The sequence below is a fragment of the Leucoraja erinacea genome, chromosome 11 (genome assembly GCF_028641065.1).
Source record: "Leucoraja erinacea ecotype New England chromosome 11, Leri_hhj_1, whole genome shotgun sequence".
Classification (NCBI taxonomy): Eukaryota; Metazoa; Chordata; class Chondrichthyes; order Rajiformes; family Rajidae; genus Leucoraja; species Leucoraja erinaceus.
Window position 1 is genome coordinate 13619588 of NC_073387.1, and position 25644 is coordinate 13645231.

The 25644-nt window shown below is 43.7% G+C and overlaps 1 protein-coding gene across 1 annotated transcript; it reads left to right on the plus strand.

The window, feature by feature from the left end:
* The first annotated feature begins 6610 nt into the window (after nucleotides 1-6610).
* LOC129701471 (ganglioside GM2 activator-like) lies at nucleotides 6611-25611 on the plus strand. The gene is made up of 4 exons (XM_055642667.1): nucleotides 6611-9819; nucleotides 11069-11218; nucleotides 18141-18260; nucleotides 22159-25611. Exons 1-4 carry the CDS (start codon nucleotides 9760-9762, stop codon nucleotides 22318-22320), a joined length of 492 nt encoding a protein of 163 aa, XP_055498642.1. The 5' UTR covers nucleotides 6611-9759; the 3' UTR covers nucleotides 22321-25611.
* The last annotated feature ends 33 nt before the right edge of the window (nucleotides 25612-25644 follow it).

Below are 25644 nucleotides of genomic sequence, written 5' to 3' on the forward strand. Positions count from 1 at the left end.
AATAATGTTGATAATTTTCAGTCATAAGAATTGATATTTTAATGATAATTGAAGTCAAAAAAGAATCAAATAGTTCTCTCTATATTGAATGTTGTGTTACTGATGAATTAAAAGTATAATTTAATTTTAATCTAAAAATTTGTATTCCAGGAAAATTTTAATTACCGGACGTCATATGAACTTTTTGAAACAAGTATTTCCCGCTTTCTAATCAATGGCAATTACTCTGCAAATGTTATTCTCTCGAGTGGCAGTAAACAGGTTGCCTGTGTTAAGGTCTATTTCAGCCTTAAGGCTTTGTAATGGACACACGAGATGGCAAAGAAAACCTGGAGCTCACAATTTCAGTGTTGTCTTCTCTTACAGACAATAGTTCTCACATGCTCTCGATGTAGTTTCAGATGTATGAGGACAATGCTGTAATATTATTGAAGTTTTACTTAATTAATTCTTCTATCCTGCATTTGTCAATCCTTCTGTTTATGTGTTAATTACTGTATGTTACCTGTAAAAGATTTATCAATAAATTGTGCAGAATTCTTTTTAACCAACGTACCCATAATATTATTAAAATAATAGCATTCTAACCATGAAAACTGTCTCCAGTACAATGATTATTGAGAAAATCTTTGCCACAGTTCAGATCCTGGCATGCTGGAACATGAAGCTTAGTGAAAATAGTGTGCCAATATAAAAAGAAAGACTGTTAGTATGGATGGTAATTCAGTCACCTTCCCATGTTCTCTGGAGATGCTGCTTGATCTACACTTCTTCCCACCCTGCTTCCTGTAAGGACTCTATCCCCTATTCCCAATTCCTCCGTCTACGCCGCATCTGCACCCAGGATGAGGTATTCCAAACCAGGGTATCGGAGATGTCCTCATTCTTTAGGGAATGGGGGTTTCCCTCTTGGACTATAGATGAGGCTCTCACCAGGGTCTCCTCTATATCCCGTAGCTCCACTCTCACTCCCCATCCCCCCACTCGTAACAAGTTCAGAGTCCCCCTTGTCCCCACCTTCCACCCTACCAGCCATCACATACAACAGATAATCCTCCGACATTTTCGACACCTCCAACGGGATCCCACCACTGTCCACATTTTCCCATCTCCTCCCCTTTTGGCTTTCTGCAGAGATCGCTCCATCCGTAACTCCCTGGTCAATTTGTCCCTTCCCACCCTTCCCACCCCCTCCCCTGGTACTTTGCCTTGCAATCGCAGGAAATGCTACACTTGTCGCTTTACCTCCCCCCTTGACTCCATCCACGCACCCAAGCAGTCTTTCCAGCAAAGGTTCACCTGCACCTTCTCCAACCTCATCTATTGCATCCGCTGCTTTAGGTGTCAGCTGCTCGACGTAGGTGAGACCAAGCGTAGGCTTGGCGATTGCTTCGCCCAACACTTCCGTTCGGTTCGCACTTTTTAATAAAAAAAATTCAAAATAGACTTTATTCGAGAAATAAATATATACATGATCCTTACAAAACTCCATCCGACATTCTCAGAGGCTATACATACATTCAATACAGTTTCCCCATATCACAATTTTACCCCACACCCTTGCCACTCATGTGGCCCACTTCACTTATTTTGAGGGGTGTCTCCACCATACCCTGCCCCCCCCCCATGTCCAGCAGCAGAAGGAACCTAGACTGTGGTCCTCCCCCACCGAGCCTTGGTGTTGGCTGCACCGAGCTTCAGTGCATCCCTCAGCACATACTCCTGCAGTCTGCAGCGGGCTAGTCGGCAACATTCCCCGATGGACAACTCGCTCCGCTGGGTGGTCAACAATGCTCGGGCAGACCAAAGAGCGAGAAATAAATATATACAATAAATGATCCTTACAAAACTCCATCCGACATGTGCCTTGGCTCTACACTCCGCCTGATGCAGCCACACATGAAGGTGGCCATCAGGGTGAGGGCAACGTTGGGCACACCTTTACCTCTGTTGTCTGCCGACTTGTGCATGGTGGCCCGTCGCACCCAGTCCATCCTCAATCCCCAGATGAACTGGAAGACGGCCCGGGTGATCCCTGTGGCATAGGAGGGAGGGACAGGCCACACCTGCGCCAAATACAGCAGCCCTGAGAGCACCTCACACCTAATGACCAAATGTTTCCCCGTTATAGAGAGGAATGCTTCCACAGCAGTTTCTTCCCCATCTTGGCTATCCGCTCCAGGCAATTCTTGTCATGTGCCTCAGCCCCCCTGAACCAGATCCCCAGCACCTTCAAGAAGTCAAGCTTGATGGTGAAGGGGACGGAAGATCAGTCGGGACAGTTGTCAAAGAACATGGCCTCATTCTTCCTGCGGTTCACCCTGGCTCCCGTGGCCGACTCAAACTGTTCACAGATGCTAATCAATCTGCGGACCGACCCTGGATCCGAGCAGAAGACAGCGACATCATCCATGTACAGGGAGGTTTTGACCTGAGTGCCCCCACTGCCTGGCAATGTCACTCCTCTTATGTTTGCGTCCTTCCTGATGGACTCTGCAATAGGTTCAATACAACAGACAAACAAGACAGGGGAGAAGGGGCAACCCTGCCTGACTCCAGTGCTGACGGGAAAGCTGTCTGATTCCCACCCATTGATTTGGACTGCACTACAGATATCGGTGCAGAGCAGTTGGATCCTATTTCTGATTGCCTCCCCAAAGCCCATTTTGGAGAGCACGTCCCTCATGTACAGTACGCGTGCGATATCCTGTCGAAGGCCTTCTCCTAGTCCAAGTTGACTAGGCAGGCATCCACCCGTCTGTCCTGTATTTAGGCAATGGCATCTCTCAGCAGCGCCAGGCTATCTGAGATTTTCCTGCCAGGTACAGCACAGGTTTGGTCCGGGTGGATCACCCGACCCAGAGCAGGCTCGACCCGGTTAGTGATGGCCTTAGACAGGATCTTGTAATCTACATTCAACAATGTTATGAGTCTCCAATTCTTTATATCCTTCATCTCCCCCTTCTGCTTGCAGATTAGGGTGATGCTGCCCTTCCTCATGGAGTCTGACATGCTGCCGGCTAGAAGCATGTCATTGTACACTTCCAGCAGGTCTGGGCCCACCCAGTCCCACAGAGCCGAGTACAACTCGGCCGGTAAGCCATCGCTTCCGGGAGTTTTACTCGAGTCAAAGGAACGGATGGAACCATTAGCTCCTCTAGGGTCAGTGGTTGGTCCAGACTCTCCCGCTTGCTGTCCTCTAAGACCTCCGTGACAGAGGACAGGAAGTTCTGGGAGGCGGTGCTGTCTGTGGCCTTTTTGTCATATAAATCCGTGTAAAAGGATTTGCAGACCCTCAGCATGTCTGTCTGCGAGGATGCTACTGAGCCGTCCTCCTCCCTAAGGCTTTTCATCACAGAGCTCCCCCTGTGAACCTTATGGAAGAAGAAACGTGAGCACGTCTCATCCTTCTCCACGTGAAGGACCCTGGATCGGAAGATGATCTTGGAGGATTCAGAGGTAAAGAGCCGAGCTTGCCGGTCCTTCACCTCTCTGAGTTCCTCCTTCACATCCACTCCTCTCGACTGCAGAAGGGGCAGTTGTTGCAAATCTGTCTGGAGTTGGCACAATTCCCTCTGACTCTGTCTTGCCCTCTGAACCCCTTTAACTATGAAGAACCTTGGTTTGCACTCACCAACCTGATCTCCCAGTGGCCCAGCACTTCAACTCCTCCTCCCATTCCAAATCCGACTTTTCTGTCCTGGGCCTCCTCCATGGCCAGACTGAGTCCCACCGCAAATTGGAGGAACAGCACCTCATGTTTCGCTTGGGCAGTTTACACCCAAGCGGTATGAACATTGACTTCTCCAATACCAGGTAATCCTTGCTTTCTCCCTCCCTCCCCTCCCTTTCCCAGCTCTCCCACAGCCTACTGTCTCCGCCTCTTCCATTCTTCTTCTCGCCTCAGCCCCAATCAGTCTGAAGAAGGGTCTCGACCCGAAACGTCACCTATTCCTTCGCTCTATAGATACTGCCTCACCCGCTGAGTTTCTCCAGCATTTTTTTGTGTACCTTCTTTCTTAAACATGTGTATTACTCCGGTACTTTGTGTCCAACTGGTTCACTGGGATTGACAGTGGCAACAATATTTCTTTCGGCTACTTCAGCAAAGAGCTGGTCATGATAGTGACTAGTTAGTTTTGTTTATTATCAAGTGTACTGAGGTGCAGCGAAAAGCTTTTGTTGCATGCTAACCAGTCAGCAGAAAGACTATATGTGATTACAATCGACCCATCCACAGTGTACAGATACACCGTATGATAAAGGGAATAAGGTGAATAACATTTACTGCAGGATAAATCCTGTAAATTCATCTGTGAGATAGTCTGTGGGTCTCCAATGTGGTAGATGGTAGTTCAGGACTGTTCTCTAGGTGTTGATAGGATGATTCTGAATCTGGAGTTGGGCGTTTTCTATACTTCTATACATTTTACCCGATGGGAGAGGCAAGTAAAGGGAGTAGCCAGGGCACGACTTGTCCTTGATTATGCTGTTGGGCTTGTTGAGGCAGCGTGAGGTATAAATGGAGTCAATGGAAGGGAGACTGTTTGTGATGGCCTGGGCTGGGTTGGGCTGTGTGGGCGTGCACTTTAGTCTTAGGAAATAAGGCACATACTATTTTCTAAATGGGGAGACGATTCAGAAATCAGATGTGCAAAATGTCTAGGGAATGTTAGCACATGATTCCCAAAAGATTAATTTGCAAGTTTAATCGGTAGCAAGGAAGGCAAATGCAAAGTTAGCATTCATTTCGAGAAGACTAGGATATAGATATAGATATAGATATGCCATTTATTGTCACTGTACATGTACAGTGAAATTGAAAGCTGCTCGTACTCAGTGCATACATATAATTTAGTACAAAAAACAAGAAACAGAAAAACAAAAAACAGAAGGGAGAAGGGGGGGGGGGGATAGGTGCACAATTCTGCGGCGTTATATACATATATACAGATGGAAGTCCGGGTGTTGGGCTGTGAAGTCAGTGTATGTGTGAATTTGAATTAAGAGTAGTTATAATTTTCGGAAAGCAACTATTTGTCCTATAAAATTTGTATATAAAAGCAGGGATGTAATGGTGGCACTATATAAGGCATTGCTCAGACTACATTTGGAATATTGTGAGCCTTTTTGGGCCTCGTATTTGAGGAGGGATGTGCTGACGTTGGTGAGGGTCCAGAGGAGGTTTACTAAAAAAAGATCCCACGGATGATGGGTTAACATACGATGAATGTTTGATGGCTCTGGGCCTGTGCTCACTCGAGGTTAAAAGAATGAGGGGAACTTCATTGAAACTTGCAGAACAGTGAAAGACCTGGATAGAGTTGATGTGAACAGAATGTTTCCATCAGTGGGGGAGTCTAGGGCTGGAGGGAGCCTCAGAATAAAAGGATGTACCTTTGGAAAGGAGATGAGGAGGAATTCTTTAGCCAGAGGGTGGTAAATCTGTGGAATTCATTGCCACAAATGACTGTGGAGGTTTAGTCTTTGGGTATTTTTAAAGCAGAGATTGACAGGGTTTTGATCATTATAGGTGTTAGTTTCAGGGAGAGGTGTATCTGCCCTCACAGCTCACTTTGGGGAAGTCCTGTCACTGTAGCAGCTCAGTTTAATATGCCACGGTTTTCTTTTCCGTAAACCCAAGGACCTGAGTTCCAACCACATTATAATATGATCTCTTATTATTGCAAAATAGATGAAATATGTGTGTTGCATTTTTGTGTGGCTGCAGATATTAGGGTGTTCCTGATTTCTGTGTATTCTCTCTGCTGCTCTGTCTGGGACATGAAATGGTGCTACTGTTGTGTGGTTTTGTTTAGATCTTTGTTATAGACCACCATTTGATATGACCTGATCATAGAAACATAGAAAATAAGTGCAGAAAGAGGCCATTCAGCCCTTCGGGCCAGCACTGCCATTCATTGTGATCATGGCTGATTGTCCCCTATCAATAACCCGTGCCTGCCTTCTCCCCATATCCCTTGACTCCACTAGTCCCCAGAGCTCTATCTAACTCTCTCTTAAATCCATCCAGTGACTTGGCCTCTGCCTATAGCTCAGGCCCTCGAATCCTGGCAACATCCTCATTAATCGTCTCTGCACCCTTCCCAGCTTGACAACATCTTTCCTGTAACATGGTGCTCAGAACTGAATACAATATTCTAAATGCAGCCTCCCCAAAATCTCATATAACTGCAATATGTATACTCAATGCTCTGACTGAACACATTTCCATTAATTTTGCTAGACACCTTAGATTCTATAGTATTTCTCAGGCACACACTGACCTTTCTAAGTTAACGTGTCTGCATATTTTCCCCAGTTTCTTGACTGGATCTTTCCTGGCCCACCTTTCTGGTCTGTTTGTGTCTTGCCAAAACTGCTGAGAAATACAAGTTTACTAATCTTGGCTCCAGTCCCAAAAATGAGAGTCACTGTGGTTATGCAAGCCAAGTTGCAGGTTCTGTATGTCATGTTCATTCATTGACCCTGACATGAATGCTTTCCTAGGGTTAATGACGGTGCCTGCCCAACTTAATGTTCTTTCCCCGTATACTGCCCTCAGTGTTACAGCACAGAGACAAAGAGGAGGAAGGAGCAGTCTCCATATTTCTAATATGTTCAACACTGAAGTTCACTCTTTGTAGGTCTAACCATCCCCATGCTTCAGCAGGAACCTGGTTAGTTATTGCTACCAATTCCCCTATGTCCACTGAAATATTATAGTACGTGTTACACAGCTGATATGTTACATCACCGGCCCCCAACACTACTGTGGTGTCCACACATAGGTCAGTCTTGCAGTGGGAGCTGCTGCTGAATACTTGTTCAGTCTGGAAGTTGCCTTTACGAATTTTATGATCTGGACCGTTGTAAGCGACGGTAGCAGGGATGTAGATGAAGTGACAGGTTTAAGTTCAGACTCAAGCTCCTGCTGAGGTACAATGTGACCAGCCCTCCTTCCTCTTTTGCCATTAATCTACCCCTTTGTGTAATCCTTCCAAGCCCTCTTCCTTTGAGTATGACCTTTTTGCCAATGTCTGGGCTGATGAAGCACAAGAAAGAATCCAGTCAACCATACAGATCTTGCCTCAATGGTAGCAACATTATTGTGAGCAGTTTTGGGCCCCATGTCGGAGGAGGGATGGGCTGGTGTTGGAGGGGGGTCAAAAGTAGGTTTATGACAATGATCCCAGGGATCATTGTGTTTATGTATGACGAGCTCTTGGCCTGTACTCGCTGGAGTTTAGAGGGATGAGGGGGAACCTCTGAAACTTTCCAAATAGTGAAAGGCCTGGATAGAGTGAATGTGGAGAGGATGTTTCCACCAGTGGGAGAATCTAGAACCAGAGGGCACAGCCTCGGAATAAAAAGATGTACCTTTAGAAAGGAGATTTGGAGGAATTTATTTTCAGAGGATGATGAATCTGTGGAATTCAATGCCACAGATGGCTGTGGAGGCCAAGTCATGATGTACTTTTAAAGTGGAGATTGACTGATATTTGATTAGTAAGGGTGTCAAAGGTCATGGGAAGAAGGCAGGAGAATGGGGCTGAGGGGGAAAGATAGATCAGCGATGATTGAATGGTGGAGTAGACTTGATGGGCTGAATGTCCAATTACTGCTCCTATGACTTATGAACATGAACTTTCCTTGTCTCCAAATCTATTACCAATACAATAGCTGAATAGTGGTTCCTACTGTAGGTCCCAAATCCAGGGCCTCCTGATGAGATGAATTCAAGGCTTATCTAACCAGTTTTTAAAAAGTGGTGTAATCATGTCCCAGATTGTTTTCTGCTTAATACTCCTCGTGCTTTCAATCTTTGCACTTTTCTTAGTCCACGGCAGACACGTTTGCCAGTGGAACCACCACATTGAATCTTCCTAATTATTTATCCCCCTCCCATTTGATTCCTCAGTTTCCTTCTGAAATTCTCATTCCTCTCTTCATTAGCGGCCTTCTCAACCATGGTCCAGGCATCACCCCAGAATGCAGGGAGGAGAACATCCCAGTTATTCCATGGCCAGTTAGCTTCTGCCAGGACATGAAGCCCCTGGGATGCAACTGGTGGATCTCCATCATCCCCCACAGTTTACACTCCGTGTTCTTATTCAGACATTGGTTGCCTGCCAACCCCCATCAAAGCAATCCTACAAGTGGCATTCCTTTTCTTGTTTTCCTTGCAGCTCTGTTGATCCAAAGACATGCAGCTTTATAGGTAAAGATAGACACAAGTGCTGGAGTAACTCAGCGGGTCAGGCAGCATCTCTGAAGAAAAAGGATGGGTAGTGTTTCAGGTCAGGACCCTTCTTCAGTGCTTAATTGGTTTCTGTAAATTGTCCCTAGTTTATAGGATAGAACTAGTGTATGGGGATCACTGCTCGGCATGGACTTTTGGCACAGTATCTCTAAACAACCAGTAAACTGTGAGGCCCAGTGCAAATTGGAGGAACAGTAGCTCATATTTCACTTGGGTAGCTTGCACCCCAGCGGTATGAATATTGATTTCTCTAACTTCAAGTAGCCCTTGTTTCCCTTTCTCTCCATCCCCTCCCCTTTCCTAGTTTGCCTACCAGTCTTACTGTCTCCGACTACAGATTATCTCTGTACCGCCCACTCCCCTGACATCAGTCTGAAGAAGGGTCTCGACCCAAAACGTTACCCATTCCTTCTCTCCAGAGATGCTACCTGTCCTGCTGAGTTATAACCATATAACAATATAACCATATAATCATATAACAATTACAGCACGGAAACAGGCAAACTAGGTCCTTCTAGTCCGTGCCGGACACTTATTCTCCCCTAGTCCCATCTACCTGCACTCAGACCATAACCCTCCATTCCTTTCCCGTCCATATACCTATCCAATTTATTTTTAAATGATAAAATCGAACCTGCCTCCACCACTTCCACTGGAAGCTCATTCCACACAGCTACCACTCTCTGAGTAAAGAAGTTCCCCCTCATGTTACCCCTAAACTTCTGTCCCGTAATTCTCAAGTCATGTCCTCGTGTTTGAATCTTCCCTATTCTCAATGGGAAAAGCTTGTCCACATCAACTCTGTCTATCCCTCTCATCATTTTAAAGACCTCTATCAAGTCCCCCCTTAACCTTCTGCACTCCAAAGAATAAAGATCTAACTTGTTCAACCTTTCTCTGTAACTTAGTTGCTGAAACCCTGGCAACATTCTAGTAAATGTCTTCTGAACTCTCTGTATTTTACTCCAGCATTTTGTGTCTACTTTCTATTTAAACCAGCATCTGCAGTTCTTTGCAACCCACTAAACTACTGTTGTGTGTGTGTGCAGCCTTCAGACTTACTTGTTGTACAGTACAGCCTTGAACCCAAATCTGGAAGCTGCCTTAATCAGAAAAAATCATCAATGGATTCAGAGCTGCCACAGCCCTTATGGGTTTATGCCAACCCATAACTAACCAACTATGGTTGAATACTTTACCCCGATTTTTTTCAAATGTTGGCGTAAGCCTACTCAAAAGGGAAAAATAAACTGGCAAAGCCTTAAAACTATTGGTCCCGGAACTGAAACTTTTGTTACCAGTGAATGGAACGATGTCAGTAAATGTTCAAGGAAAAACTCAGTTTGAGTAACAAGTGGTGAAATATGCAAAAGGTCTGTGCAATGATTGGCTGTGATTGAAGAGAAATGATTACATGCTGGCAGTGAGGAGTACAAAACCACCACTCCATTCAAGGCTTGCGTTTCTGCTGCTGTGGCGTTTGAGTTGAGGGGAAGATGGCTCTATCGTTTGAAGTTCTCTTGCTGCCTCTTTTTGTGTTCCACCAACTAAGCAGTGTAAGTATACAATTAAACTGATACTCTTCTGCTCAAAATAAACCGAAGTATGTAGTGAAATTAATGCTGTCACAGAAGACAAGATCAGGCTCCTCTCTGTGGAATGCAAACTGATTCTTTATACGAACCACCTCTCATGCTCTTTCCTAATGTAACTTAATGAAGGGCGTCGCAAATATCTTGCAGCTCCAACGATTTGCATTTGATCCCGACCTTCGGTGCCGTTCAGTTAGTATGTCCTCCCGGCGATAGGTACAAAATGCTGGAGTAGGCAGCATCTAGGAAATAAATGATGCTGGCCAGGCAGCATCTCTGGGAAATAGGAATACCTGTAGGTGACGTTTGAAGTCGAGACCCTTTATCAGACTGAGAGTCAGGGAGCAGCAATATTCTCCCTATCACTGTGTGGGTTTCCCCTGCATGCTCCCGATCCCAAATATGCACTGGCTAGTGGATTAATGGTTATTTCAAGTTACCCCGAATGAAATCAGGTAGGATTTAGTGGGAAAGTGGGGGAGGTGGTGTTTGTTGGGCATATGTTGGGCATATGGAAGAAAATAGTTCACAGGGAAATAAAGGGAATGGGATTGACAAAATTGCATAGGTTTGATGGGCTGAATGGTTTATTTTGTGAAAAATTATGAGTAAATGGGATTAGTTAGATGGGCATCATGGTCAGCATGGGTGAGTTGGGTCGATGGGAATATTTTCATGCCCTATGACTTGATAACTCTATAAGAAATTTAAGCTTGTATGGAGTACAAGTGAGACACTCCAGAAATATAAGGGCGGCAAGGTGGCGCAGCTGTAGAATTGCTGCCTGACAGCGGCAAAGACCCTTGTTTGATCCTGACTATGGGTGCCGTCTGTACGGAGCTTATACGTTCTCCTCGTGACTGTGTGGGTTTTCCCCGGGTGGTCCAGTTTCATCCCACACTCTGAAGACCTACAGATTTGTAGTCTAATTGTCTTTGGTAAAATTGCGCCTAGTGTGTCGGATAGTGTTAGTGTACGGGGTGATCGCTGGTCAGCGCAGTCTCGGTGGGCCAAGGCTTGTTTCCGTGCTCTGTCTTAGATGTAGAAGGTGAGCGGGGCAAAGTTTAAAGGATGGTTGGTGTGGACTGGGCGGTCCGAAGGGCACGCTCTGTCCCCTAAACTAAACTAAACTAAACTTGTCTTAATGCTAAGAAAATTTCCTAATAGAGATTGCTGTGTTGTATGGACTTGTGATCCACTTTTTTCATGCCAGTCAGATGGCCTTTCCTGGAGAAACTGTAGGGGAGGTGAGGAGCCTGTCACACTGAAAAACATGACAGTACAACCGGATCCTATTAAAATACCAGGACAAATCTTGCTTGAAGGGACTGCCTATGTGGCTGAGTCGCTGACATTACTTAAGGTAAAGAATAATTAATTCAATGTTTATGCAGAATTCTGCACACTTACCTCTTTTCTGATCAATCCTGTCTGTTAATGGAGGAACAATTTGCATACCATGAATCTAATTACGCATTTTCAATGCTGTTTACAATTATTAATATGCTTCTGAAGTGTAGTCACTGGCGTAATTTGCAAAATGCATCTCTGAGTTCAGAAACTTAGTATTTATTGTGAAGAATATCTGGCTTTGAATTGAAGGTTGGGTGGGGGGTGGGGATATGAATTGACCAACAGCATACAAAGCTAGCTTAAGACATAAGACAGTCTAAAGTACAGAGGACACAATGTACAATGACTTCTTCCAATAAAACAGGGTGATTTATTTTGTAAAATGAAGGTTGATTACATATAAACTATGTACAGTACATTTCATCAAAGTCACTTAAACAGTGAACCTTGAGTGTCTTTCAAATTGTCACCATTCCAGCACTAAATGCTTTGTCTCATGCCACTCCAAGCCGCATGAAACCTTTACCAACCAGTGTCAATATATTCGGTTAACTTGAAGAGTGGGAAAGCAAGACACTCCAGATCCTGGATTTTCTATGATTCCAAAGAGGATTAGTTAGTGGATTTACATCATTTGGTATTTTAAGCAATCTAGTTGCTGGTATATTTGGACCACTAGCTTGTAGTTACCATTAACACAGGCTTTATGATGTACAGTAATCCAGATCGCAACAGACAACTCCTGTGCTCTCTCCGAAGACAAATTAAGCGAAGGCATAATGTACCCTGATAAAATGCTGAACAGTTGAAAACTAATCATAACAAAAGCCATAAACAGAACTTCATCATGTGTTGGAACACTGTACAAAATATATTTTACATTGAACTTTGGCACAGATATGTTTCAAGAGGTTTCACATTCAATGGATTTATTGGTATTAATAGTCAAATCAAGTCAAGTCAAGTCAAGTTTATTTGTCACATACACATACGAGATGTGCAGTGAAATGAAAGTGGCAATGCTCGCGGACTTTTGTGCAAAAGACAAACAACAAAACAACCAAACAAATTATAAACACAATAATAACATACATATTCTTTTACATAATGAATAATGGAAGGAAAAACGTTCAGTAGAGTTAGTCCCTGGTGAGATAGGCGTTTACAGTCCGAATTGCCTCTGGGAAGAAACTTCTTCTCAACCTCTCCGTTCTCACCGCATGGCAACGGAGGCGTTTGCCTGACCTAATATTAATCAAGGCAATGTACACAGAATGCAAGGACTGGTAATAAATCAACAACATATACCACAATCTCAAGGCAGCACAACACCAAGAACCTTTGGTTTGTGGAATGATCTGAGTCATTCAGGTGGGATTCATAAACCAATATCCAAGAGGGAAGTTACTAAGTTACTTTCCGAAAGATCCTGGGTTGTGCAGGGACACAGCAATTCATTAGCAGCCAATTATTTCTTCCAACAGCAAACACATTTAGCATGATTCATCCTTTTAATGTAAAAGTAGCAAGTCCACATATTCTGACGATAGACACAACAAGCTGGAGTAATTCAGCAACCGGCAGATCAGGTTGGTTCAGGAGGGCCGAGCGAAGGTGGTCTTGCTGGTCTATACAGGTGGCCTGCTTATTGCTATCCTGCAGAGAGCTGGCCTACGACCAGTCCAAACACTCAAGCTAGATATGCAGGAAGAAACTGCAGATGCTGTTTTAAACCATAGATAGACCCAAAGAGCTGGAGAAACTCAGCGGGTCAGACAGCATCTCTGGAGAAATGGAATAGGTGCTGTGTCGGGTCGAGGTGAAGAAGGGTCTCGACCCGAAACGTCACCTACTACTTTTCTCCAGAGATGCTGTCTGACCCGCTGAGTTACTCCAGCTTTTTGTGTCTATCTTTGGTTTAAACCAGTATCTGCAGTTCCTTCCCACACAAGTCCACATATTCTGTTGCATAACACAAGGATTTTATGAACAATGAAATTGTTTATGCAGAGTAAATAAAATCATGTTCAATTGCCATTGTCCATGTGTACAGCAAGTTTATACATCACGGCCTCAGCGATATTTATTGGTAGGTAACACATATTTTGACATCTCTGTCCTTAATCGTATTGCAATGAGTGGCTCACAACTACAAGCAGCACTTGATGGCTCCATGAAAGTTTACCCTAGAATTAAAAAAATGGTTATTCTTTTCCTGAAACACTTGCAGATAGTCCGCTGGTGTAGAAAGGTTCTTCACTCTATGAGGTGTTAGGCAACTTCAATCCTTGCTCTGTGTCCCGATTTCCAATAACATTGGACCCACAAAGTGCTTGCATCCCCTCATACTGCTGCAACTTAAAGGCTAAATTGCCACCAAATCAACAGACTTGAATTAGTGATTCACCTTCTTCCAATTTTGTGTGCAAATATATGGTGGAATCAGAATTCCTGATACTTACATAGATTAATGCTCTTCTTATGTTTAAGAAAATCTATTCACCTGGTTCCCACAAAGAATTGGTATAGGCCTATGGAGAAGCACAAGTGAAGCATCTGTCTTCAGGAATTCCAGGCTCACACACCTTTTTGGATTTTACGTTATTTTAGATATATTATTGGCCCATCTGCTTTCAATTTCCTTCTTGACTGGTGACTGGTTATAACCAACAATTCAGAACAACCATTTTAATTGAAGAAAGGTTTCGACCCGAAACGTCACCCATTCCTTCTCTCCAGAGACACTGCCTGTGCCGCTGAGTTACTCCAGCATTTTATGTCCACCTTAATTGAAGACATATTTATCGGAAAATACTCTTTGAGGTCCTGTTTGAGTGCAGGGTTGTAGGTTCATGTCCCATTCCAGCAGCTTGAGCACAATGCAGTTTGATATCCAAAGCAGAGCTGAGGGTGAGGTGTGCTGCAAAAGAAAAGGTGCTGCCTTTCCGATAAGATATCAGACGAAGGTCTACCTCCTTCTTGTCCCATCAGGTGGAGAAAAAAGATTGCACAATCTTATTTTGAAGTTTGTTTGTCCATTCCATTATCCTGGCCAATATCAAATAAAGCTTAACTAGATATCATCACATTGACAATAGACAATAGTTGCAGGAGTAGGCCATTCGGCCCTTTGAGCCAGCACCACCATTCACTCTGATTATTGCTGATCATCCACAATCAGTACCCCATTCCTGCCTTCTCCCCATATCCCTTGACTCTGCTATCTTTAAGAGCTCTATCTAACTCCCTCTTGAAAGCATCCAGAGAATTGGCCTCCACTGCCTTGTGAGGCAGCGAATTCCACAGATTCACAACTCTGGGTGAATAAGTTTTTCCTAATTTCCGTTCTAAATGGCCTGCCTCTTTTTCTTAAACTGTGGCCCCTGGTTCTGGACTCCCCCAACATCAGGAACATGCTTCCTGATCTAGCTTGTCAAATCCCTTAATAATATTATATGTTTCAATAAGATCCGCTCTCAGCCTTTTAAATGTCAGTGTACACAAGCCCAGTCGCTCCATTCTTTCAACATATGACAGTCCCGCCATCCTAGGAATTAACCTCGTGAACCTACGCTGCACTGCCTCAATAGCAAGAATGTCCTTCCTCAAATTTGGAGACCAAAACTAAACACAGGGCCCTGTACAACTGCAGAAGGACCTCTTTGCTCCTATATTCAACACCTCGCGTTATGAAGGCCAACATGCCATTAGCGTTCTTCATTGCCTGCTGTACCTGCAAGCTTACTTTCAGTGACTGATGAACAAGGACACCCAGATCTCGTTGTACTTCCCCTTTTCCTAACTTGACACCATTCAGATAATAATCTGCCTTCCTGTTCTTGCCACCAAAGTAGATAACCTCACATTTATCCACGTTAAACTGCACCTGCCATGCATCTGTCCACTCACCTAACCTGTCCAAGTTACCCTGCATCCTCATAGCATCCTCCTCACAGTTCACACTGCCACCCAGCTTTGCACCATCTGCAAATTTGCTAATGTTACTTTTAATCCCTTCATCTGAATCATTGATGTATATTGTAAATAGCTGCGGTCCCAGCACCGAGCCTTGCAGTACCCACTGGCTGCCATTCTGAAACTGACCCGTTAATCCTTATCTTTGTTTCCTGTCTGCCAACCAATTTTCTATCCATGTCAGTACCCTATTCCCAATACCATGTGCTCTAATTTTGCACACTAATCTCCTATATGGGACCTTATTAACAGCTTTCTGAAAGTCCAGATACACTACATCCATTGGCTCCCACTTGTCCATTTGCCTAGTTTCATCCTCAAAAAATTCCAGAATATAAGTCAAGCATGATTCCCACTTTGTAAATCCATGCTGACACGGACCAATCCTGTTACTGCTATCCAAATGTGCCGTTATTTCATCTTTTATAATTGACTCCAGCATCGTCTCCACCACCAATGTCAGGCTAATTGGTCTATAATTCCCTGTTTTCTCTCTCCTTCCTTTTTTAAAAAGTGGGATAACATTAGCTACCCTCCAATCTATAGGAATTGATCTTGAATCTATAGAACATTGGAAAATGATCACCAATGCATCCACGATTTCTCGAGCCACTTCCTTAAGTACCTTTGGATGCAGACCATCAGGCTCTGGGGATTTATCAGCCTTCAGCCCCATCCGTCTACCCAACACCATTTCCTGCCTAATGTGAATTTCCTTCAGTTCCTCCATCACCCTAGGTCCTCTGGCCACTACTATATCAGGAGGATTGTTTGTGTCCTCATTAGTGAAGACAGATCCAAAGTACCTGTTCAACTCGTCTGACATTTCCTTGTTCCCAATGATAAATTCACCTGTTTCTGTCTTCGAGGGACCCACATTTGTCTTTACTATTTTTTTCCTCTTCACATACCTAAAGAAGCTTTTACTATCCTCCTTTATATTCTTAGCTAGCCTACCTTCGTAATTCATCTTTTCTCCCCATATTGCCTTTTTAGGTATCTTCTGTTGCTCTTTAAAAGTTTCCCAATCCTCTGGCTTCCCACTCATCTTTGCTATGTTATACTTCTCTTTTATCTTTATACAGTCCTTGTCTTCCTTTGTCAGCCATGGTTGCCTTACTCCCCTTAGAATCTTTCTTCCTCTTTGGAATGAACTGATCTAGCACCTTCTGTATTATTCACAGAAATACCTGCCATTGCTGTTCCACCAGTCGTCCCTGCTAGCGTCTCTTTCCAGTCAACTTTGGCCAGCTCCTCCCTCATGCCTCTGTAGTCCCCTCTGCTCAACTGTAATACTGACACTTCCGATTTTCCCTTCTCCCTCTCAAATTGTAGATTAAAACATCATATTATGGTCACAACCTCTTAATGGCTCCATTACCTTGAGTTCCCTTATCAAATCCGGTTCATTGCACAACACTAAATCTAGAATTGTTTTCTCCCTGAGAGGCTCCAGTACAAGCTGCTCTAAGAATCCATCTCGGAGCACTCCATAAACTCCCTTTCTTGGAGTCCAGCACCAACCTGATATTTCCAGTCTACACGCATGATGAAATCTTCCATTGGTGCTTAAGGGGGAAACAATTTGCTGTGTTTCTCTCAATACGACAATAGCTACACTACAACATGTACTTAGTCAGCCACAAAGAACATTTAGATCTCCTGAGACTGTCAAACATTAATGGTTGGCATTTGTCCATCTGCAAGAGATGATGTTGCGGCTTTTACGTTGTCCTGCTTGGAGAGGGGAATGTACTCTCCACAATCCAAACAACATGCTCAGATCGAAAGATGAATGCATAGACTCCAACAGTACAAGTACAGAGTGACCCACATCACTGGGAAGAACATCGCTGACTCACTATCCAGGTTTCTGAAGGTGGACATGCTGTAAGGGTCTACACTGGGGACTCAGGCACAATCATTTGTTCAATTTGCTGGAGTACACTCCATCCCAAGAGCAATGAGGACAAGGGATTTAGAAGAAGAGTCAGACAAGGATCCTGAAATGCAGGATGTTAGAGAGTGGATCCAAAGAGGTGACTGGGAGAAATGTCCACACAAGGCATATACAGCCATCAGAGATTAACTATGTACAGTTTGGAAGATATGTGCAGAGAGGAAACAGGTTCGTAGTGACAACAAAGCTAAGATCTAGAATGATCACATTGGCTCATGAAGGACATTTAGGAGCTGATGGAACTAAACAAAATCACCCTACAAACGTTTTGTGGCCTGGGATGGAAAAAGATGTGGAACGACATGTGATGTCAGGCCATGAATGTCAGATGGTAACCGGACCCAATCCACCTGAGCCAATACAAAGCACATTGCTAAAGGCAGGACCATGTTAAGATGTTGCTGTGCATTTTCTGGAACCATTCCCATCAGGAGAGACAATACTTCTAGTTCCAGTCCCAACAGGAGTTGTCATTGACTACTGCAGCAGTTATTATGAGCACATGATAATGAAGTCTAGAATGGCAGAAAAGACTTTAGCAGTTCTGATGGAAATCTTCATAAAACAATGAGATTCAGTTAATTTCTCAGGTATTTGCTGATTACTTAAGATCACAGATGTGTACCTTTACAAAGTCACACAAAAGTAGCCGCTAACCAATGGAAAAGTGGAATGTCAGAACCAATCTTGAGAGAAGGGAATGAGAATTGCCCAAGCAGAAAGCAATGATTGGAAGGAGATCATCTTGTCATATGTAGCAGCATTTAGAGTTGCACCACACAGCCTGACAGGGAAGAGTCCATCGGAACTATAGTTTGGGAAGAAAATCTGAACCAAGATGCCCTCGGGTGTCAAACACATGTCTCTGGTGCTGTAATGTAGTAGCTCTACCACTACACCACTATGCCGCAAAGATCTGACACCCGACAATAATACAAGTATAATTTTTAATGAATGATGAAATAATTAGTGATACTCTGACGTTTTATTGTCTCAGGCTGAAGTGACTATACACAAGAAACTTCTCTTTTGGTGGAAACTTCCCTGTGGTGATTCCGAATGCACTTTTGATCTCTGCAAGCCGCTTCATCTGGGACCAAGTTGCGCAGTTAGCAGTGTAAGTTATCCCTCTCCAGTTGTGCACATACACATTTATTATGATGCATTTGCAAGTAACAGTGTAAAAAATTGACATTTTCCATAACCAGTAGATAGAAACAAAATGCCGGGTTAACGCAGTGGGTCAGGCAGCAGCTCTGGAGGAAAGGAATATGTGACGTTTCGGTTCCGAACCTTTCGTCAGACTGAAAGATGGAGAAGGGTTCTGAGCCGAAACATCACCTATTCCTTTTCTCCAGCCAGGCTGCCTGGCCTGCTGAGTTACTCCAGCATTTTATGCCTATCTTCAGTATAAACCAGCACCTGCAGTTCTTTCCAACACCATTTCATTTCCATCCCATGGTTTAAAGGCAGTAAGTGAAACGATTGAAATACTGTAGGTGTTTATAGATCTGTGAGATTTTGTATAAAGAGATAATGGATTCTAATGATATCTCTTTATTCAAAATGCATCTCCCTTCCAGAGCAAGATTATGAAAGATAAGGTTTAGAATGGACTTGGTCAAAATTCATTCACTGGTTAAGGAACATCACTGATAAAGTCAGAATTTATTGCCCATTTTGAATTGTAATTAAGAATCAATCACAGAGTTCCCAGAGTTTTAAATAGACCAGTCCAACTGGCTGCGTGGTTAATTGATCTGCCCTTTATGAAATCAACTTCACAACCAGCGTCACATGCAGGAAGTGAGTCAGAGGGCTGGAGTATTAAAGGTAGCATAGTTATCAGCTAAAATGGGAAGAGTGGAGTAATCGTTAGAGATGGGCTTCAGAACATAGAACCGTACAGCCCACAATATCTATGCTGAACATGATGCCAAGATAAACTAATCTTACCTAACAGTCAGGCAGCATCTCTGGAAAACATGAATGGGTGACGTTTCAGGTCAGGCTGATTGCGTGTGTGGGGTGGGGGGGGCTGAAAGAGTGGTGGGGCAGGCCAAAGCATGGCAGGTAATAGGTGGGCATAGGTCAGGGGGATTTTGATAGGCAAATGGTTGGGCAAAGACCAGAGATTTAAAAAAAGGTGTGAGACAAAACGATTGTAGTCATGAATTGTCAATGGAGGGGGAGGTGAGGGATTGGTGCCAATCTAGGTGGGAGTAGGCCATTCGGCCCTTCAAGCCAGCACTGCCATTCAATATCATCATGGCTGATCATCCAGAATTAGTACCCCATTCCTGCGTTCTCCCCATATCCCTTGATTTCGTTGGCCCAAAGGGCTATATCCAACTCTCTCATCCATACATGTGTCCCATAAAAATGTGTCCCTTGTTCTTCATAGTTACTGCGTCTGTCCTGGAACTCTCTGTCCAGCAGCACTGTGGGATTCCCCACAGAAGGACGACAGTGGTTCAAGATGGCTGCACTACACCAACCTCTTAAGGGAAATTAGGGATGGCCAGTAAATGCCACCTTTGCTGACAATGCCTGCAGCCCACAAAATAAGTATAAAAATAGTAAAGAAGAAAGAAATGGTGATCAAGCATGGCATTTTACTCAACCATTGGTTTCCACCCCAGGGTTTAAAGGTAGTAAGTGGATTGATTGTAATTGATGTCTGTAGATCATCGGTATCCAGCTCTCAAGCACAACACACTGATGCCATCTTCTGGAATGTTTGCGTTCCTTCACGCAGGCAAGCCTCCCTCCCCTCTCCCCACATATTCTCCATCTGCACCTCATGCTGCCACTGATATGGTCAAAGAAAGAACGTACAAACTCCGTACAGACAGCACCCATAGTCAGGATCGAACCCAGATCTCTGGTGCTGTAAAGCAGCAACTCTACCACTATGCCAGTGAGCCGTCCTTAGTATTTGCAAATAGAAACTCGAAATTGAATTGAAAATTCAAAAATTCAATTGGAATTCAATATAACATTGAATTGTACATGTAAATATAAAAGCTTCCTGATGCAGTACTCTGTTAGGTATACCTGACTGAAGCATTTCTACTATACTTGGGGAAACTTTACGATGCACCTTCAACAAGTGATAGGGTAGCATTATATGAAATTAAATCCAATTTCATAACTTTTATATGTCTCTCAGAGTTCCCCTCAGCGTGTTCATTTGTGAAGACTTCTCTAACATAGCCTTGTAATTGGAGAAAAGGACACAGTGCTGGAGTGACTCTGCGGGTCAGACAGCTTCTTTGGAGAAGATAGATAGGTGACGTTTTGGATCGGAATCCTTCTTTCCTATTTCCTTCCACTTTGCTTTCCTTGCTATTTTGCCCATGTTGTATCCTTGTAGTCAACATTGCTTTAATGCCATATGCTTCAGCTTTGCTGATAATGCATTTATGTGGCAACTTTTTCAGGAAGACCTTGGAGTTTAGTTTAGAGATACATCACTGAACAAGGACTTTAGCCTAACAAGTCCAAGTCAAGTCAAGTCAAGTCAAGTTTATTTGTCACATACACAGACGAGATGTGCAGTGAAATGAAAGTCGCAATGCTCGCGGACTTTTGTGCAAAAAGACAAACAACCAAACAAAGTATAAACACAATCATAACACACATATTCTTTTACATAATAAATAATGGAAGGAAAAACATTCAGTAGAGTTAGTCCCTGCTGAGATAGGCGTTTACAGTCCGAATGGCCTCTGGGAAGAAACTCCTTCTCAACCTCTCCATTCTCACCGCATGGCAACGGAGGCGTTTGCCTGACCTTAGCAGCTGGAACAGTCCGTTGCAGGGGTGGAAGGGGTCTCTCATGAAATTTAAGTTGGGGTGCATTTAATATGTTACATTAAATATTGTTTCAATGATAACCTGAACTATTCATAACAGAAGAATAGTAGATCATGTTGTAGTTCTATATTAAATTGCAACAAGATTAATAAACACTAGCCCAAGTGGGACCCATTGGGTCCCAGCTTCACACGGGAAGGCTGGTCCCCCAACGCAACATTCCACCTCTCCACCAATTCCAATATATACACACACACACTCACACACATACACAGACTCACACACATACACACATACACACACACTCACACACTCACACACTCACATACTCACATACACAGACTCGCTCACATACACACACATACTCACACCTTCCACCTCACACACACACACATACACTCACACACATACACTCACACACACACACACATACACTCACTCACACACTCACACACTCACACACACACACACACACTCACACACAGATTCACACACTTACACATACACTCACACATACTCTCACACATAGACTCACAATCACACACACACACACTCACACTCTCACACACGCACATATACACTCTACACACATACACGCACACACACAGACTCATACTCACACACACGCACTTGCACACACACACATATACACTCACATACACATACACTCATACACACACACATACACTCACATACACACACACACACACATGCTCTCACACATACACGCACAAACACACACACACACAAACACATACACTCTTACACACACATACACTCACACACACATACACTCACACCGACATACACTCACACTGACATACACTCACACACACACGCACATACACTCACACACATGCACACATACACTCACACACATTCACTCTCACACACACACTCACACAAACTCACACTCACACACTCGCGCACTCACACACTCACAGGGGGGGGGGGGGGGGGGGTGGGGGTGTGATTGGCAGATGGGTGGACAAAGGCACCCTTCTAAAGGTCCACAATCCTTAACATGGCCTCTCCATGTCCACCAGAGATGATGCCTGACTCCTACATAGAAGGTAGTTCCTGTTTTTTCTCTGTTTTTGTGCATTGAATGTTTAAAATATCCCTTGTCTGTATTGGTGCACTGTCTGGATTTAAAGATGGAGGAGCTGTGCTTACTCTCAACTTTTACATTTCAGGGATTCTTGTACTTTCCACCAACAAAATTCAATATTCCAAAACAACTCATCTCTACCTATTGGGCCAGTGGTCAATACAAAGCCACAATTGACCTGAAGAGTCCCAAAGCAAATGTTGGCTGCATTGAACTGTATTTCAGCATTGAGCAAGATGAGCAATAGTTATCAGTAATTGGGCATAACATTCAACAGTCCTTGGCTGAATGTGTTATTCCCTCCCCAAACTATCCTGCCCTTCTACTCCCCCACCCCCTCCCACAACTCTGTTCGATGTTTATACTAATTTTGTCAGATTTTTCTTCTCAAAAATCCCTGCACTTTAAAACAAATAACATTTTTGGGCTGACTAGAGTCCTCTCAGACTCTGTTAAATGCCAGTTTCATTTTCTTCTTGATTGTCTCCTGAAGTCAACGTTGACTTGCTTCTACTTCAGTTTTGTGGGTTCTGGGATTGCTGAACAGTCCTATGTTGGATATGTCTTATGTCCCATGTTAAACAGATGGGTGAGCAGTTCGGGAGCAGCTGGCTTTCTTCCACTGTCTTCCACTGCCTCCCGTGGGCTCCCAAAGAGATGTCAAGGTATCAGTTCCATCCCAAATGCTGCGTCTCCATTTGAGGAAGTCATGGAATCTATCAATAAGGATGTCACCTTTATGTAAGAATTTCCTGACCTGCTTCAAGTATCCCCCTGGTAATTTCCTGAGATGACAGAGTTTGAAGTAGAGTGTCTGTTTCAGAACTCTGGTGTTGGGCACACAAAAGATACTATCTTCTCATTGGAAATTGCACGTTCTGTCCTGAATGCCAGAATGTTTGTCCTGGATGCAAATGTTGACATTGGACTTTACTGAGGTAGCATTTATGGGATGACCCCACTTGTTGAGGTGCCTGAAAAAGTGAAGCCTTTCCTCTGAAAGGTACAAGAGGGTGTGGGTGCTACTAATTAGTAGACTGTCATGTTTGAGGTCTTTATCTTCCAATACATTGTTCCTCTGATAAATAAAGGCTGTTCCCGGGGGATTGGGGAATGGGAAGATTATCCATTGATGTTTGCTTTCACTGAGAGATACTTCACATGATTAGAAAATGACTCATGCTGTATGTAATCTTGTCACAGATCTTAATTTGCAGAACATGGGCTTGTACATAGGCCTAGGTTGATAGAAGACCTATATTTTGCAGATGTTTAGTATAAGGTTCATTCTCTTATCTGCTTTGGTGAATGAGTCCGTGATGATTTGGAGGCTGGCTTCTGAATGTGCACATTTGCAGTCATTGTCTCTACACTGTGTGTGATGGATAAGATTGGACTGATGATGCAGAAACAGATGAAGCTGAACCATTTCCTTTCTTGTTGTAAATCAGCTGCAGGCCAGTGGGATGTTTGTTGGAAGCGAGTCATAGGATCATAGAGTCATACTGTGTGGAAACAGGGCCTTTGGCCTAACTTAGTTGCCCTCATCGACCAACGTGCCCCAACTGTACTACTTCCCACCTACCTGTGTTTGGCCCATATCCCTCTAAACCTGTCCTACCCATGTACTTGTTCAAATGTCTTTTAAACATTTTCAACTATCTCCTCCGGCAGCTCATTCCATATATCTACCACCATTTGTGTAAAAAAGTTGTCCCTCAGGTTCTTGTTAAATTTTTCCCTCCCCCACCCCCCGATCCTTAAACCTATGACCTGGTTTTTGATTCCCATATTCTGGGTAAAAGATTTTGTGCATTTAACCGATCTATTCCTCTCATGATCTAATTCACCTATATAAGATCGCCCATCATCCTCCTGCATTCCATGGAATAAGTCCTAGCCTGTTCAACCTTTCTCTATAACCTCCTTTCTCTATAACCAGGCCCTCAAATCCTGGTAAACCTTCTGAGCTGAAATATTGCAGCAAGAAAGATTGTCGTGAGAGTTGATAACGTGATCCTCCTTTGCTTTTCTAGTCTGCACAGTCGTTGACCTGTGATGGACTTATCGTTCAGAATCATTCTTTGCTTAGGGCAGAAAGAGACTGTTGGCCAAATTTGGGAATAATTCCACTCAATTCCCTTCACCTAATAGAGTCAAAAGGCATTGTTTGTTCTAAAGGCCTTGTCAGTGTTTGCCAATCTTAGCAATATTCCCAGTGTGCAGTGAAAATCATGTTTATTGCACCTTCACACTGCAGCTTGAGTGCAGCTATTGGGTGGAGGGCCACCGAGGAGGATAGATTTTTATGAATTCATTTCTTGTGGAAACCACAGGGAAAACCGCTGTAATTGCAGCATTGAGATCCATCTCTATTATTGGTATTAGCCATCTTACAACATCTCCAATCCCACTGCCAAGTACTTTCCCCACCCTACCCCTCCTTCGCATTTCTCCCCCTTGTGGCTAAACAGTGCTATTGTTTCAGTGTAAACCTCCGATGATGCCTCACAGGAGCATTGATTGATTGACCAGTCGATTGATTGATTGATTGATTGATTGATTGATTGATTGATTGATTGATTGATTGATTGATTGATTGATTGATTGATTGATTGATTGATTGATTGACAGGGTTATTGATTGATTGACATGGTGATTGATTGACCAATTGGCCGGTTGATTGATTGGTCATTCTTGAGAAAATGTAGAGACCAATTGATCTACAAGCCTGCATGTCTTTGGGATGTGGGAGGAAACCGGAGAATGCGATGGAAACCCACGTGGTCACCCATGTGGCAAACGTGCAAACTCTACCTAGACAGCACCGAGGTCCAGATGGTAGCAGCTCTACTACCATCTGTGCCATTGTGCCACCCCAATTATCAGATACATTTTTTCACCAAGCCAGCTGTCACTGGAGATATGAAGGACGCACAAGAGACCAGAACTGAAGGAACACAGAGGGCTTACTAACACCATCCACTCATTGAGAGACAATGTCTGGAGCTGTTGGTTCCCACTCACTGAAATTTCCTGCCCAATTGTTCACCAATTGATCATCTTCTGAAGATCCTCTCCATGCTTTACCTCACCTAATCTCTGCCCATCCTGCTAATGATGCGTTCAATAACTCTGAGCCCAATTTTGAGAAGGCTACTTTAAAGATGTTAGTGCCTTCCTGTACATTAAAGTGTGCAACAATGCCATCTTCAGCCTTCCACAACACCCAAACATTCTTGGAAATGTAAAAAATCATTAAAATTTGCTTTCAACATAGTTTTACTGCCAAGTTGCTTTCTCTTCTGGTTTGATTCGTTGGTTATTACTGACTGCAATAACCACAGCAGGGATAAGGGTATTACATTGGTAATGTTTTCAACACTGTTTAGTTTAGTTTACAGGTACAGCATGGAAACAGGCCATTTTGCCCAATGAGTCCATCACACTAGATGGACACAAAGTGCTGGAGTAACTGGAGCAGGACAAACAGCTTCTCTGGAGAGTAGGAATGGGTGACGTTTCGGGTCGAGACCCTTCTTCAGAAAGTAGAAGGGTCTCGACCTGAAAC